The sequence below is a fragment of the Lampris incognitus genome, chromosome 17 (genome assembly GCF_029633865.1).
Source record: "Lampris incognitus isolate fLamInc1 chromosome 17, fLamInc1.hap2, whole genome shotgun sequence".
Taxonomy (NCBI): Eukaryota; Metazoa; Chordata; class Actinopteri; order Lampriformes; family Lampridae; genus Lampris; species Lampris incognitus.
The window spans coordinates 2,806,100-2,824,481 of record NC_079227.1 but is presented as its reverse complement, the minus strand read 5'-3'; the positions used below and the strand labels follow the sequence as shown (position 1 = coordinate 2,824,481).

The following is an 18,382-nucleotide window of genomic DNA, read 5'->3' as shown; positions in this document are numbered from 1 at the left end:
AGACGCGCGGAATCGCGCGGGGCGTGACCGTGTCGTCGCGATAGAAGAGCTGGCTAGCGGAGGACGCTTGATGAGCCGGAGACACCCGCTTTAAACAGCTTCAACAGCGGCGTTGTTATATCGAGGCCCGTGTGTCCGTATGGAGGAGGGCCGCTGTGCGGTGGACGTGTGGGCAGAGTTCCGCTCTGCGGGATCCGCTGCGGACCCAAACACAACGAGGGTCCTGTTGACCGGAGGGACACACGTGTTGCTGTGCTGCGCCAGCGACGTCCACGTCTTCAGTATCAAAGACAAACATGTCACGGCAAGTCTCTCTGTCTCACTGTCTCTCTGTCCGTCTCTCTGTCCGTCCGTCCGTCTGTCTCTCTGTCCGTCTGTCCGTCTGTCTGTCTGTCTCTCTGTCCGTCTCTCTGTCCGTCTGTCCGTCTGTCTGTCCGTCTCTCTGTCCGTCTGTCTGTCCGTCTGTCCGTCCGTCTGTCTGTCTGTCTGTCCGTCTGTCTGTCTCTCTGTCCGTCTGTCCGTCCGTCTGTCTGTCTCTCTGTCCGTCCGTCTGTCTGTCTGCCTCTCTGTCTGTCTGTCTCTCTGTCCGTCCGTCTGTCTGTCTGTCTCTCTGTCTTTCTGTCTCTCTGTCCGTCCATCTGTCTGTCTGTCCGGGGTTTGCACCACGAGGGCCACATAACTAAATATAAGATAGTGTAATACCTATGCCATGAATGAGGGAGGACAGTGGGATGGTGAGGATGCAAGGAGTAGAGGTGATGAAGGAGTGTGAGTTTAAATACTTGGGGTCAGCTGTCCAAAGTAACGGGGAGTGCAGAAGAGAGGTGAAGAAGAGAGTGCAGGCAGGGTGGAGTGGGTGGAGAAGAGTGTCAGGAGTGATTTGTGACAGAAGGGTACCAGCAAGAGTTAAAGGGAAGGTTTACAGGATGGTAGTGAGACCAGCTATGTTGTATGGTTTGGAGACAGTGGCACTGATGAAAAGACAGGAGGAGGAGCTGGAGGTGGCAGAGATGAAGATGATAAGATTTTCACTGGGAGTGATGAAGAAGGACAGGATTAGGAACGAGTATATTAGAGGGACAGCTCAGGTGGGACGGTTTGGAGACAAAGCAAGAGAGGCAAGATTGAGATGGTGTGGACATGTGTGGAGGAGAGATGCTGGGTATACTGGGAGAAGGATGCTGAATATGGAGCTGCCAGGGAAGAGGAGAAGAGGAAGGCCAAAGAGGAGGTTTATGGAGGTGGTGAGGGAGGACATGCAGGTGGCTGGTGTGACAGAGGAAGATGCAGAGGACAGGAAGAGATGGAAACGGATGATCCGCTGTGGCGCCCCCTAAAGGGAGCAGCCAAAAGTAGTGGTAGTAGTATTAGTGGTAGTAGTAGTAGTGGTGGTAGTAGATAATATTTAATGTCACTGTACTTAGGTTTACCATGTTTACACTGTAGGACTCTGTTTCCAATGCCTTACTGCGCCGTTACCCAGTAAATGGTATATGGACTGCATTTATATAGCACTTTTCTAGTCTGCCGACCACTCAATATGCTTTTACAATGTAGTATTTCTCCCATTCACACACTGGTGGCGGAGGCTGCCATCAGTGCCCTCCCTGGACATATATCTCTTTACTCCTGCTCTGCTTGCCCCATGTATATTAACTATATCAGCTGTATTAGTAGTAGCACTGGTAACGCAAATACCTTCTTGGCCCTCTATTTTTCACTTATAAGGTCAAGATGTACACGAACCTGAGAGTATGCAATTCCACATTTTCGTTGGTCATTATTCATGTACTTTGAGCAATAACAATAAAGTTGAATAGTAAAATATTTATGACGTGTTATTCATGAAAGCCACTTTATTTGACATTGTATTCTTACAACAAATTGTATTCTTACAACGAATGTGTTCTCTGTAACCAGCCTATTGTACAGCAGCAGTCGGCAGCTCCAGCGCCCGGCGACCAACTCCGGTTCTTCTCTCCACTGCCTTGCTCAGGGGCACAGACAGGAGTATTAACCCTAACATGCATGTCTTTTTGATGGTGGGAGGAAACCCATGCAGACACGGGGAGGACATACAAACGCTACACAGAAAGGACCTGGGATGGCCTGGGGTTCAAACCCAGGACCTTCTTGCTGTGAGGCAACAGGGCTGACCACTGGGCCACCGTGACATTGTTTTGTCTGTTGAACCTTCCTAATTCTCTTTGTTCTCCTCTTGTCGCAGGCTACTTTACAGCTTCCTTGGCCTGTGGAGGACCTGGTTCAGGGTCCTGATGAGCAGCTTCTCTACGTCGCCTGTCAGAATGGAGTTTACTGCATTAACTTGCCTCGTCTGCTGTCGAGGTACGAATGAGTGTGTGGATTTCCAGATTTAATGTGTCCAGCGGAAGCAGAAGGTTGTGAGCGGTTAGACTTGAAGAACAGTTTCCCGACCCGGCTCCCTCTTTGGGATATAAACACACACTGACTCTTTAAACATTTAACAAACACAGGAGCTCCAGCTGACCTGTCTCCTCTTTTGTCTTCAGGGTTCAAAGTTCGTCAGAGAAGCAGTCGTGCGGTCCGTCTGTGCTGGAGGTCTCCTCAGAATGGCTGGCTGTGAGGGAGGAGGGTGTGTGTTCGGTTCTGCTGGTTGGTGGCTCATCTCTCCTGACTCTGTCCCATAGAGACTCTCTGTGGTGGTTCACCCTGTATAAGGTACCAGTGTCACAGCAGTCGGCAGAGATATTTGCCCAGCTCCAGCTCCCAGTGGTCTCTGCTGGTCTGCATGATGACGTGGAGGAAAAGAAAAGGAGTGGATTCAGGAGGAGGAGCCCTCCTCTGATTTGTGTCCATTCCAGTGATGTTTATTCCTCCGCCTCCTCCTCTTCCTCTGTGTTAACTTCATCCACATCCCCACCAGGTGACAATAATTTCCTCCTGGAGCCCCTCCTCTTCAAGCTCCTGTTTGGGGTCGACGCCGCTCTCACAAAGTCCCCTGTGATCATCTGTGGCCTGCCTGATGGGCGCCTCGTCTTCCTCCCTGTGCATCTCCTCACATTACACGTCAGAGTCCTTCACAGTCTGGAGCAGCCGGTGGTATTCATTGCGACGTGTGCTGCGTCAGGCACCGCAGGGCCCCGGTGTTTGGTGGCGGTGGGCAATGAGGGGAGGGTGCTGGTGGTCCGGGCCGGTGGAGGGGGGTCAGGACTCGGGGGGAAGGTGGCTGGTTTTACGGAGGTTTGTGTCCCGGGGCCCGTGGTGTGTGGGAGTGTGGATAAAGACCATCTGTACTACAGCCGTGGATCCGACCTCCTGGTTCTGGATCTAAACGGGGGACCAGCAGAGAGATCGGGTCAGCCATTGGATAAGATGACCCCAGCTGCTCTCCAGACCCCCATGAGTTTAAATGTCTGCGGCGTTGTTGCTGTGTGTGGACCAACACACAATACTGAAGGTCAGCAGCGTAAGAGCCGAGTTCACACCGAAACACTGTCGCTTCATTTGGCTTCTGTTCACACTGACTGTCAGAAGTGTTTTTGGTTCTATCTGCCCTTCTGTCACGCACACACACACACACACACACTACAGTACCACATACACACCATGCTGTGACACTGTAATACCCAGTATGTGACTAGTAGACATGACACAGTGTGTAATACCCAGTATGTGACTAGTAGACATGACACAGTGTGTAATACCCAGTATGTGACTAGTAGACATGACACAGTGTGTAATACCCAGTATGTGACTAGTAGACATGACACAGTGTGTAATACCCAGTATGTGACTAGTAGACATGACACAGTGTGTAATACCCAGTATGTGACTAGTAGACATGACACAGTGTGTAATACCCAGTATGTGACTAGTAGACATGACACAGTGTGTAATACCCAGTATGTGACTAGTAGACATGACACAGTGTGTAATACCCAGTATGTGACTAGTAGACATGACACAGTGTGTAATACCCAGTATGTGACTAGTAGACATGACACAGTGTGTAATACCCAGTATGTGACTAGTAGACATGACACAGTGTGTAATAATCAGTATGTGACTAGTAGACATGACACAGTGTGTAATACGCAGTATGTGACTAGTAGACATAACACAGTGTGTAATACACAGTATGTGACTAGTAGACATAACACAGTGTGTAATACCCAGTATGTGACTAGTAGACATGACACAGTGTGTAATACCCAGTATGTGACTAGTAGACATGACACAGTGTGTAATACCCAGTATGTGACTAGTAGACATGACACAGTGTGTAATACCCAGTATGTGACTAGTAGACATAACACAGTGTGTAATACCCAGTATGTGACTAGTAGACATGACACAGTGTGTAATACCCAGTATGTGACTAGTAGACATAACACAGTGTGTAATACGCAGTATGTGACTAGTAGACATGACACAGTGTGTAATACCCAGTATGTGACTAGTAGACATGACACAGTGTATAATACCCAGTATGTGACTAGTAGACATGACACAGTGTGTAATACCCAGTATGTGACTAGTAGACATAACACAGTGTGTAATACGCAGTATGTGACTAGTAGACATGACCCAGTGTGTAATACCCAGTATGTGACTAGTAGACATGACACAGTGTGTAATACCCAGTATGTGACTAGTAGACATGACACAGTGTGTAATACCCAGTATGTGACTAATAGCAGTCTTGACAGACTTCAGTATGAAACCGAGGTCAAAGGTCACATCAGTGTCTTGGCTCCCAGTGGTTGGAGGGGCTGCGTAGCTTGGGGGTTGGAAAAGTGCTCAGCGGTCTCCTTTGCTTTTTTGACGAAGTGAGATTTGAGACTGTTGAAAAATTGCACATGGCGGAAATGGCGTGTGACGCTGAGTGGCGTTTGCTCGGTGGCGGTGCTGAGCGAGGTCGTCGTTGTTTTGTCTGAGGTTGTTTGATAGCCACTCGACACGGAGGGCTTTACGGAGTCTGGGGGATGAAGCCTGCAGCGCTGTGTCGCGGCAGACGATGCTGAAAGCCATGTGACTTATTCGTTCCCGTCTTGTGTGTTTTGCTGTGATGTGGTTTTTCTCCAGACGGCGTGCAGCTGGTTGGGTTAACTAGCAGAGGACGACTCCAGAGGATCAGCCTGCCGAAGAGGAGTGAGGATGGAGGATTACCCAGCATCCCTTCATCACAGGTGGGCCAGAGGATCCGCGACCTGCTGGCTGCTATCGGAGACGTGTGTGAGAAGTACGCTCGCCTCCTAAACACCACCGTCAGACACATATCCCCTCATCAGACCCCTCATCAGACACATATCTCCTCATCAGACCCCTCATCAGACACATATCCCCTCATCAGACCCCTCATCAGACACATATCCCCTCATCAGACCCCTCATCAGACACATATCCCCTCATCAGACCCCTCATCAGACACATATCTCTTCATCAGACCCCTCATCAGACCCCTCATCAGACACATATCCCCTCATCAGACCCCTCATCAGACCCCTCATCAGACACATATCCCCTCATCAGACCCCTCATCAGACACATATCTCCTCATCAGACCCCTCATCAGACCCCTCATCAGACACATATCCCCTCATCAGACCCCTCATCAGACCCCTCATCAGACACATATCCCCTCATCAGACCCCTCATCAGACACCTCATCAGACACATATCTCCTCATCAGACCCCTCATCAGACCCCTCATCAGACACATATCCCCTCATCAGACCCCTCATCAGACACATATCTCTTCATCAGACCCCTCATCAGACCCCTCATCAGACACATATCCCCTCATCAGACCCCTCATCAGACACATATCCCCTCATCAGACACATATCCCCTCATCAGACCCCTCATCAGACACATATCCCCTCATCAGACCCCTCATCAGACACATATCCCCTCATCAGACACATATCCCCTCATCAGACACATATCCTCTCATCAGACACATATCCTCTCATCAGACCCCTCATCAGACCCCTCATCAGACACATATCCCCTCATCAGACCCCTCATCAGACACATATCCCCTCATCAGACACATATCCCCTCATCAGACACATATCCCCTCATCAGACCCCTCATCAGACACATATCCCCTCATCAGACACATATCTCCTCATCAGACCCCTCATCAGACACATATCCCCTCATCAGACCCCTCATCAGACACATATCCCCTCATCAGACACATATCCCCTCATCAGACCCCTCATCAGACACATATCCCCTCATCAGACCCCTCATCAGACACATATCCCCTCATCAGACACATATCCTCTCATCAGACACATATCCTCTCATCAGACCCCTCATCAGACCCCTCATCAGACACATATCCCCTCATCAGACCCCTCATCAGACACATATCCCCTCATCAGACACATATCCCCTCATCAGACCCCTCATCAGACACATATCCCCTCATCAGACCCCTCATCAGACACATATCCCCTCATCAGACACATATCCTCTCATCAGAACCCTCATCAGACCCCTCATCAGACACATATCCCCTCATCAGACCCCTCATCAGACACATATCCCCTCATCAGACACATATCCCCTCATCAGACACATATCCTCTCATCAGACCCCTCATCAGACCCCTCATCAGACACATATCCCCTCATCAGACACACATCCCCTCATCAGACACATATCCCCTCATCAGACACATATCCTCTCATCAGACCCCTCATCAGACCCCTCATCAGACACATATCCCCTCATCAGACACATATCCCCTCATCAGACACATATCCTCTCATCAGACACATATCCTCTCATCAGACCCCTCATCAGACCCCTCATCAGACACATATCCCCTCATCAGACCCCTCATCAGACACATATCCCCTCATCAGACACATATCCCCTCATCAGACCCCTCATCAGACACATATCCCCTCATCAGACCCCTCATCAGACACATATCCCCTCATCAGACACATATCCTCTCATCAGAACCCTCATCAGACCCCTCATCAGACCCCTCATCAGACCCCTCATCAGACCCCTCATCAGACACATATCCCCTCATCAGACACATATCCCCTCATCAGACACATATCCTCTCATCAGAACCCTCATCAGACCCCTCATCAGAACCCTCATCAGACCCCTCATCAGACCCCTCATCAGACACATATCCCCTCATCAGACCCCTCATCAGACACATATCCCCTCATCAGACACATATCCCCTCATCAGACACATATCCTCTCATCAGACCCCTCATCAGACCCCTCATCAGACACATATCCCCTCATCAGACCCCTCATCAGACCCCTCATCAGACACATATCCCCTCATCAGACTCCTCATCAGACCCCTCATCAGACACACATCCCCTCATCAGACACATATCCCCTCATCAGACACATATCCCCTCATCAGACACACATCCCCTCATCAGACACATATCCCCTCATCAGACACATATCCCCTCATCAGACACATATCCCCTCATCAGACACATATCCCCTCATCAGACACATATCCCCTCATCAGACTCCTCATCAGACACATATCCCCTCATCAGACACATATCCCCTCATCAGACCCCTCATCAGACACATATCCCCTCATCAGACACATATCCTCTCATCAGAACCCTCATCAGACCCCTCATCAGACACATATCCCCTCATCAGACCCCTCATCAGACACATATCCCCTCATCAGACACATATCCCCTCATCAGACACATATCCTCTCATCAGACCCCTCATCAGACCCCTCATCAGACACATATCCCCTCATCAGACACACATCCCCTCATCAGACACATATCCCCTCATCAGACACATATCCTCTCATCAGACCCCTCATCAGACCCCTCATCAGACACATATCCCCTCATCAGACACATATCCCCTCATCAGACACATATCCTCTCATCAGACACATATCCTCTCATCAGACCCCTCATCAGACCCCTCATCAGACACATATCCCCTCATCAGACCCCTCATCAGACACATATCCCCTCATCAGACACATATCCCCTCATCAGACCCCTCATCAGACACATATCCCCTCATCAGACCCCTCATCAGACACATATCCCCTCATCAGACACATATCCTCTCATCAGAACCCTCATCAGACCCCTCATCAGACCCCTCATCAGACCCCTCATCAGACCCCTCATCAGACACATATCCCCTCATCAGACACATATCCCCTCATCAGACACATATCCTCTCATCAGAACCCTCATCAGACCCCTCATCAGAACCCTCATCAGACCCCTCATCAGACCCCTCATCAGACACATATCCCCTCATCAGACCCCTCATCAGACACATATCCCCTCATCAGACACATATCCCCTCATCAGACACATATCCTCTCATCAGACCCCTCATCAGACCCCTCATCAGACACATATCCCCTCATCAGACCCCTCATCAGACCCCTCATCAGACACATATCCCCTCATCAGACTCCTCATCAGACCCCTCATCAGACACACATCCCCTCATCAGACACATATCCCCTCATCAGACACATATCCCCTCATCAGACACACATCCCCTCATCAGACACATATCCCCTCATCAGACACATATCCCCTCATCAGACACATATCCCCTCATCAGACACATATCCCCTCATCAGACACATATCCCCTCATCAGACTCCTCATCAGACACATATCCCCTCATCAGACACATATCCCCTCATCAGACTCCTCATCAGACACATATCCCCTCATCAGACACATATCCCCTCATCAGACACATATCCCCTCATCAGACTCCTCATCAGACACACATCCCCTCATCAGACACATATCCCCTCATCAGACACATATCCCCTCATCAGACACATATCCTCTCATCAGACCCCTCATCAGACCCCTCATCAGACACATATCTCCTCATCAGACAAATATCCCCTCATCAGACACATATCCTCTCATCAGACACATATCCCTTCATCTGAAACATATCTCCTCATCAGACACATACCCTCTCATCAGACACATATCCCCTCATCAGACACACATCCCCTCATCAGACACATATCCCCTCATCAGACCCCTCATCAGACCCCTCATCAGACACATATCCCCTCATCAGACCCCTCATCAGACACATATCCCCTCATCAGACACATATCCCCTCATCAGACCCCTCATCAGACACATATCCTCTCATCAGACCCCTCATCAGATCCCTCATCAGACACATATCTCCTCATCAGACACATATCCCCTCATCAGACACATATCCTCTCATCAGACACATATCCCTTCATCTGAAACATATCTCCTCATCAGACACATATCCTCTCATCAGACACATATCCCCTCATCAGACACACATCCCCTCATCAGACACACATCCCCTCATCAGACACATATCCCCTCATCAGACACATATCCCCTCATCAGACACATATCCCCTCATCAGACACATATCCCCTCATCAGACACATATCCCCTCATCAGACACATATCCCCTCATCAGACACATATCCTCTCATCAGAACCCTCATCAGACCCCTCATCAGACACATATCCCCTCATCAGACCCCTCATCAGACACATATCCCCTCATCAGACCCCTCATCAGACACATATCCCCTCATCAGACCCCTCATCAGACACATATCCCCTCATCAGACACATATCCTCTCATCAGAACCCTCATCAGACCCCTCATCAGACACATATCCCCTCATCAGACACACATCCCCTCATCAGACACACATCCCCTCATCAGACACATATCCCCTCATCAGACACATATCCCCTCATCAGATACATATCCCCTCATCAGACACATATCCTCTCATCAGACACATATCCTCTCATCAGACACATATCCCTTCATCTGAAACATATCTCCTCATCAGACACATATCCCCTCATCAGACACATATCCCCTCATCAGACACATATCCCCTCATCAGACCCCTCATCAGACACATATCTCCTCATCAGACACATATCTCCTCATCAGACACATATCCCCTCATCAGACACATATCCCCTCATCAGACACATATCCCCTCATCAGACCCCTCATCAGACACATATCCCCTCATCAGACCCCTCATCAGACACATATCTCCTCATCAGACACATATCCCCTCATCAGACACATATCCCCTCATCAGACACATATCTCCTCATCAGACACATATCCCCTCATCAGACCCCTCATCAGACACATATCCCCTCATCAGACACATATCCCCTCATCAGACACATATCCCCTCATCAGATACATATCCCCTCATCAGACACATATCCTCTCATCAGACACATATCCTCTCATCAGACACATATCCCTTCATCTGAAACATATCTCCTCATCAGACACATATCCCCTCATCAGACACATATCCCCTCATCAGACACATATCCCCTCATCAGACACATATCCCCTCATCAGACACATATCTCCTCATCAGACACATATCCCCTCATCAGACCCCTCATCAGACACATATCCCCTCATCAGACACATATCCCCTCATCAGACACATATCCCCTCATCAGACACATATCCCCTCATCAGACACATATCCCCTCATCAGACACATATCCTCTCATCAGACACATATCCCTTCATCTGAAACATATCTCCTCATCAGACACATATCCCCTCATCAGACACATATCCCCTCATCAGACACATATCCCCTCATCAGACCCCTCATCAGACACATATCTCCTCATCAGACACATATCTCCTCATCAGACACATATCCCCTCATCAGACACATATCCCCTCATCAGACACATATCCCCTCATCAGACCCCTCATCAGACACATATCCCCTCATCAGACCCCTCATCAGACACATATCTCCTCATCAGACACATATCTCCTCATCAGACACATATCTCCTCATCAGACACATATCCCCTCATCAGACACATATCCTCTCATCAGACACATATCCTCTCATCAGACACATATCCCCTCATCAGACACATATCCTCTCATCAGACCCCTCATCAGACACATATCCCCTCATCAGACCCCTCATCAGACACATATCCCCTCATCAGACACATATCTCCTCATCAGACACATATCCTCTCATCAGACCCCTCATCAGACACATATCTCCTCATCAGACACATATCCCCTCATCAGACACATATCCCCTCATCAGACACATATCCTCTCATCAGACCCCTCATCAGACACATATCCCCTCATCAGACACATATCCCCTCATCAGACACATATCCTCTCATCAGACACATATCCCCTCATCAGACACATATCTCCTCATCAGACACATATCCCCTCATCAGACACATATCCCCTCATCAGACACATATCCTCTCATCAGACACATATCCCCTCATCAGACACATATCCTCTCATCAGACCCCTCATCAGACACATATCCCCTCATCAGACACACATATCCCCTCATCAGACACATATCCTCTCATCAGACCCCTCATCAGACACACATCCCCTCATCAGACCCCTCATCAGACACACATCCCCTCATCAGACCCCTCATCAGACACACATCCCCTCATCAGAAACATATCTCCTCATCAGACACATACCCCCTCATCAGACACATACCCCCTCATCAGACATATCTCCTCAGCAGAATGTGATGTAGATAATCGTTAGTAATGTGGATGTGATGACAAGCAGGTAGAGACAGTCACTGTTCATGTCACTAAACCAGTGGAGTAAGTTCAGAAAACTGTCTCTCATTACTGTGATGCAGCCTTTAAGACCAGGGAATCACACCATTATATCACCAGATTACCACAATCCCACAACACACCTGGCCTCAGCTCACCAGGTCTAAGTTATATCCACATACTGGCCAGAGCGACATCTGAACAATCCTCATGTACAGGTTTACTGTGGCTCCATCATAGTTTTGCTGGCTTTATTTCAGGGCGTCAGTGTTGAGAAGCGGCATCCAGTCCAAAAACCAGCTCCTCAGGCACCTGAACCAGGTGCTGAACATCAGTTGCCTCCTGTTGGCCAATCAGGACGGAGAAAACCACCCTGCTGACCAGGAGCAGCCCATCAGATGTCGTGCTGTGGCTAGTTGGAGCAGGATGCTGTGTAGGGATTCTCTGAACCTGACTTGTATTTTGGGGAACTCGAGTCCTTTTGTTTTAGAAAGCGGCTGGACGTTCTGCGTCGCAGTTGCCCCTCTTTCGTACCGTCTCACCGCGGGAGGAGCAGGATGGCAAAACTCATCTAGGACTTTCTCTTTCCCCATCCAAAACCTCTGCTCGGGTGAAACATTCGAGGTTACGTTGCCCCTCGCGGCTGCAGAAGACACGTCTTTCCCTGTGACGGTGAGCTGCTCACTTGTCTTCTCGCTGAAAAGCATTCTGGGAGAGGAGGATAAGGCCCGCCTATTGGCCAGCAGGAATATAATTGCGTCCTATCTGGGGTTGGATGATAGTCTTGTTGGTTTGTTGTTAAATACTCTGACAGTGGATTGGTTGGATGCTCTGCAGGTTGCCAAAGCAACAAACAACAACAGTTTCACTGCCACCACCCCCATGAACACTGCCCAGGCTTTTTTAACCCCCCGTGGGTTCACAGGAACTGGAATGGCGAAAGCAGACGCAGAGAAACCTTCCAGTACTGAGAGACAACAGTATTCAGCATGCATCAGAGTTTCATCAGACCTGCTGAGCAATGCCCTGGTGTCAGAGCCCTCAGATTTGGACCCTCAGGGGTCAAAGGTAACTCCTCCAAGTCTGTGCATCACCGTGTTGGACTGGCTGCTGTCCCGAGGTCCTGCAGGAGGAGAGACGAGACCCCGAGAAGACGTGAGAACAAATGGTGGCTCTGTGGTCCATGGCCGAGGGCCAGGAGGACACACAGTCCAACTGACTGTTAAGCAGGTATGCAACTCCAACCTGTGTTTGTTGTGTGTTTGTTTGTTTTGTGTGTTGATTGTCGCATTCTTTCAGCTGCTCCTATTAGGGGGCGCCACTGCGGATCATCCGTTTCCATCTCTTCCTGTCCACTGCATCTTCCTCTGTCACACCAGCCACCTGCATGTCCTCCCTCACCACCTCCATAAACCTCCTCTTTGGCCTTCCTCTTCTCCTCTTCCCTGGCAGCTCCATATTCAGCATCCTTCTCCCAGTATACCCAGCATCTCTCCTCCACACATGTCCACACCATCCAACCTGAGCTGTCCCTCTAATGTACTCGTTCCTAATCCTGGCCTCCTTCATCACTCCCAATGAAAACCTTATCATCTTCACCTCTGCCACCTCCACCTCCACCTCCTGTCTTTTCATCAGTGCTGCTGTCTCCAAACCATACAACATAGCTGGTCTCACTACCATCTTGTAAACCTTCCCTTTAACTCTTGCTGGTACCCTTCTGTCACACATCACTCCTGACACTCTTCTCCACCCACTCCACCCTGCCTGCACTCTCTTCTTCACCTCTCTCCTGCACTCCCCGTTACTTTGGACAGTTGCCCCCAAGTATTTAACCCCATACGTCTTCGTCACCTGTGTGTTGAATGTGTTGTGTATAAAAGTGAGACGGGCGTTTACAGACAGTTTGGCCTCTGTGATGTCCAGGTTACCATAGGAGAAGAGAAGAAGGAGGCTCTGGCTGTGGTGGAGCTTCAGGTGGAGAGTTCATCCATGACTGCCGTGTGTGGGATTCACCATGCTATGCTACACCGTGTACAGGTACACACACACACACACACACACACACATCACGTGACTACAAACAACATACTTTTTTTTTTTGAAGACCTGTGATTTCTGGTCAGTATAGCATCCACTGTCAGTTGTCATGGCTAAGTCAGAGGCATCAGCCTGTGTACAGATAGATAGTCCATGTTGTGCTCCTGTAAGGTTGGCAACAGGCCTGGGTGTAGGATCAGTCGAAGCTCCATACCGGATTGGTCGAGGCTCCATACCGGATCGGTCGAAGCTCCATACCGGATCGGTCGAGGCTCCATACCGGATCAGTCGAGGCCCGGGTTAACAACAACCGCCACTGGTGCTGTGCCCTCACAGGGTACTGATGGAAACTGTAAAATCCTCTGTGATGACCCCTGAGAAACAGGGAACAAGCTGAAAGAGGAAGAAGTTGTGTTCCTATGAAGGGACATGACTACATCCAGTGCATCACTGCAACAAATACCCAGTGACAAGTGTTAAAAGTGTTAAAAGCCAAACAAAGACTTTGTATTCATGCTGTAATATTTGAACTTTTCTGTTTGGCTGGTTCTCTGTGTCCGGACAGACTCTGCTGCAGAAGGCTCCGGGGGAGAGTGGCTCCACCATCAGAGGACAGGATCTGGGTTTGAGACGGGCGCTGAAGCGAGCTGAGGTAAAATCTCTTCCATTCTGTGTTTACCTGGCCACAGTCCTGCTGCAGGTGTCGGTACACTGTCAGACACCTGCATGTTCACGTCTGGACACATCCCTGCCCTCTGCCGCCCATGCCCCTTCCTTTCCCATCAGGCCTTGCTGCAGCAGATCCAGCAGTCAAGGATCTCGGAGGCCTACGGGACTGACTGGTCTGAGAGGAAGATGACCCGATCTCTCCTCGACGTCTACCGACAGCTCAGAGAAAACCCGCTCCTCATCGCCTGACGGGTCCCACCACAAACCGTCTCTCTCTGGACCACAGGAGGTGTTTCTGCTGCTGGAGAAGTAGGTGGCATTGTGGCGCCCTCCTGTGTTTGTTTGTGATAACAGCATTTTTTACATCATAAGATTGTAATATTTTAGTGGCTGTACTTTATTCAACTTTTGTGGCACTGTACATAAAGTGATCTGATCTTCTTTAAAACAATAAAAAATGTATAAAGTAGAACTTGGCAGATGCCAGGTGTCGATATGTAGGTCAGGTTTTGACTTTGCTGGACAGGAGCTGTTCTCTGTTCGCTGCACCTGTTGATGTGGTAAACGTGTCCATGTAGTACCTTCATCTTTAGTTAGTAGACAGTCATCTTGCACTAATAAAAAGTGTGGAAAAACATAATGTTTCCCAGCACTTTTTACTAAAGCAAGATGACCTACTTAAAGCCAGTGAGTATAAATACAGACCATCCAAACCTGCCTTAGTGTAAGGCTTCACCCGGCCTCATCAAAGGATGAAAAGAAGCCGATGCCTGAGAATGAAGCCCATTCACCTCTTTCTTTGAATCCTATTCAGCTTACCTGAGCACATCAGGCAGTTTATTCAGTTTACAAGTCGACTTGAAGAATAATTCTCTCCAAAATAAAAAGTCTGATGAAGAAATGATGAAGAAATTAATTCAATCTTGCGGTACTGTGGTCGCGGGCAGTCCCGGGTCCTCTGTGCATGGTGTGCCTGGTGTGCCTTGTTTGCATGGAGTGCCTGGTGTGCCTTGTTTGCATGGTGTGCATGGTGTGTGTAGTGTGCGTGGTGTGCATAGTGTGCATGGTGTGCATAGAGTGCGTGGTGTGCCTTGTGTGTGCAGTGTGCGTGGTGTGTGTAGTGTGCATAGAGTGCGTGGTGTGTGTAGTGTGCATGGTGTGTGTGCCCACCGGGACTCTGGTTGGCGGTCACGCCTGGTTGTGTGTGGGGCTGGTCGTTGGTGTCGGTCATTGTGCAGCTGTGTTGTTTGTGGAGTGGGGACACCTGCAGTCAGTTGGGACTAGGGGGGTCGCTTGTTCCCCTCTTCAACTACATGGTACCGGCTCAACTCGACTCGACTTTTTCGTTTTCCATTACTGGAAAGTTCCGGCAACTTGGTAACTTACCACTTTTCTGGCAGCACCTTGGTCGAGGTTCCAAAAAGACTGGAGCGGGCCCCAAAATCGATGCGTACCAGCTACACTGAGGGGTACTGCTACGGTGATGGAGAACGACACTGCGAGTCGAGTCCAGTGGAGTTGAGCCGGTAGCACGTAGTGGAAAAGGGGCATTGGATGAGTGGTGAGAGGTTTGTGTTGGTGAACGTTGTGTCTGGATGAACTGATTCGGCCTTCTGTGAGTACCTGCCCATGGTTTGGTTTGACCCAAGGATTCAGGGGAGCCAAAGACCAAACAACTTTTGAGCTAGATGTCAAAATGTAATAATTAATAAATAATGTGTGGGCCCTGTGATGGCCTGGTGGCCTGTCCAGGGTGTCTCCCCGCCTGCTGCCCAATGACTGCTGGGATAGGCTCCAGCATCCCCGCGACCCTGAGAGCAGGATAGGCAGTTGGATAATAATAATTAAGAAATGTTGACAGAAAACGTTACCGATGAGCCCGCCGGTCATTCTTAGTTTGGATAATCCCATAATTTTAATCCTAACAAAACAAAATGACTGAAACAAAACCTCAGATGTCACCGTACAGATGAGCTTTATTTCCATTCTGTTGTAAGCTCAGCTAAGAAATATGAATGAAGAATGTCTTGAAAAAACAGGAAAAGATAAAAATCAGTGTTGGGTAGCAGGGAGAAACTAGGCACGTGTGCTCATTCCTGTTAGCACCACTGCATTGCATTATGGGAGAAGTCTGCTGTTAGTCTGCTGATGGAATGGAACAGGTAATTGGATCAGATCAATGGATCGGATCATTGGATCAGGTCACTGGATCAGATCATTGGATCAGACCAATGGATCAGGTAATTGGATCAGATCAATGGATCGGATCATTGGATAAAATCATTGGATCAGATAATTGAATCCAGGTCACTGGATCAGCGATAATTGGATCAGGTCATTGGATCAGATCATTGGATCAGGTAATTGGATCAGATCAATGGATCGGACCAATGGATCAGGTAATTGGATCAGATCAATGGATCGGACCAATGGATCAGGTAATTGGATCAGATCAATGGATCGGATCATTGGATCAGGTCATTGGATCAGATAATTGAATCCAGGTCACTGGATCAGCGATAATTGGATCAGGTCATTGGATCAGATCATTGGATCCAGGTCACTGGATCAGATCATTGGATCAGACCAATGGATCAGGTAATTGGATCAGATCAATGGATCGGATCATTGGATCAGATAATTGAATCAGATAATTGGATGAGATCATTGGATCAGCAATAATTGGATCAGACCAATGGATCAGGTCATTGGATCAGACCAATGGATCAGGTCATTGGATCAGATCAGTGGATCCAGGTCATTGGATCAGATCATTGGATCCAGGTCACTGGATCAGGTCATTGGATCAGGTCACTGGATCAGGTCATTGGATCAGATCATTGGATCAGGGATAATTGGGATGGCTTTGGCAACATGGTGCACTTCCTGTCATGCCAGGATGGAAGCCAGTTTGAAGTGATAGTTTCTAGGTGTTGATTCAGTTGTTTTTGCCTGCAGGTCATTTTGTACTTACGCCCCAAGTGGATGGACCGGCCTGTCTGAGGACCTGAGAGAGGCCCCCACACTGAACACTTTTAAAAGCAGGTTAAAAACCTTACTTTTCCCAACAGCCTATGGCTAGGTTCTTGGTGTGTGTGTGTGTGTGTGTGTGTGTGTGTGTGTGTGTGTGTGTGTGTGTGTGTGTGTGTGTGTGTGTGTGTGTGTGTGTTCTGCTCCAGGTCCTGTATAGCTGCACACTGTTGATGTGCATATTTACTTTCTACATTTGCACTTTTATGAGTGTGTTTTGATTGTATCGTACTTTATGTAAAGCGCATTGTGTTGCCTTGTTTATGAAACGTGCTGTATAAATAAAGTTTGACTTGAGTAAAACTCTCTAAAAATCCAAAACTGATTTTGTTGAACTGGGAAAGTTCAAGTTCTTGGAAAGTTCAAGTTAAGCCAGCGAGGTACAGAGACGTGCTGGAGTGTGGTCCAGGGTGGAGTTGTGGTCCGATCTTCTTGGTTTCACCCATCGTAACGTCAATAGTTACTGGAAAGGTCAAAGACTTGAAAGTCACTTGAGAGGACGAGTGATGTGGATGTTTAGGTCCTGAAACCAAAGTCATGATGAGTACCCGCTGTAGGAATCACTACGAATCACTACGAATCACTACGAATCACTACAGGTTCTTGTGAAATTCTAAGTGGAAAATAAAGGAGAAAAAAAGATCAGCTCCAAGGTTCACTGGCATCACTGATGTGAGGTGGAGCTGATGTGAGGTGGAGCTGATGTGAGGTGGAGCTGGGACTCGAGACTTTATTCAGTCCATCTGCGCTCGTCATGCCGGAACAGACCCGCTCACTTCCCCTCCACCTGAGTCCACTTCCGGTTGCGGAGGTAAGCAGCGGCAGTCCTCATGTTTTCTTTTTTGGATTTTTTTCCCCAATTGTACTTGGCCAGTTACCCCACCCTTCCAAGCCGTCCCGGTCTCTGCTCCACCCCCTCTGCTGATCCGGGGAGGGCTGCAGACTACCACATGCCCCCTCCCATACATGTGGAGTCACCAGCCGCTTCTTTTCACCTGACAGTGAGGA

At 48.8% G+C, this 18,382-nt stretch overlaps 1 protein-coding gene across 1 annotated transcript; it reads left to right on the top strand.

The window, feature by feature from the left end:
* The first annotated feature begins 139 nt into the window (after positions 1-139).
* Positions 140-17,402, top strand: faap100 (FA core complex associated protein 100). Its single transcript, XM_056297574.1, has 9 exons — positions 140-304; positions 2,228-2,346; positions 2,532-3,439; positions 5,068-5,224; positions 11,896-12,865; positions 13,562-13,675; positions 14,241-14,327; positions 14,462-14,653; positions 17,303-17,402. The coding sequence occupies exons 1-8, from the start codon at positions 140-142 to the stop codon at positions 14,591-14,593; spliced, it is 2,652 nt and encodes an 883-aa protein (XP_056153549.1). The 3' UTR covers positions 14,594-14,653; positions 17,303-17,402.
* The last annotated feature ends 980 nt before the right edge of the window (positions 17,403-18,382 follow it).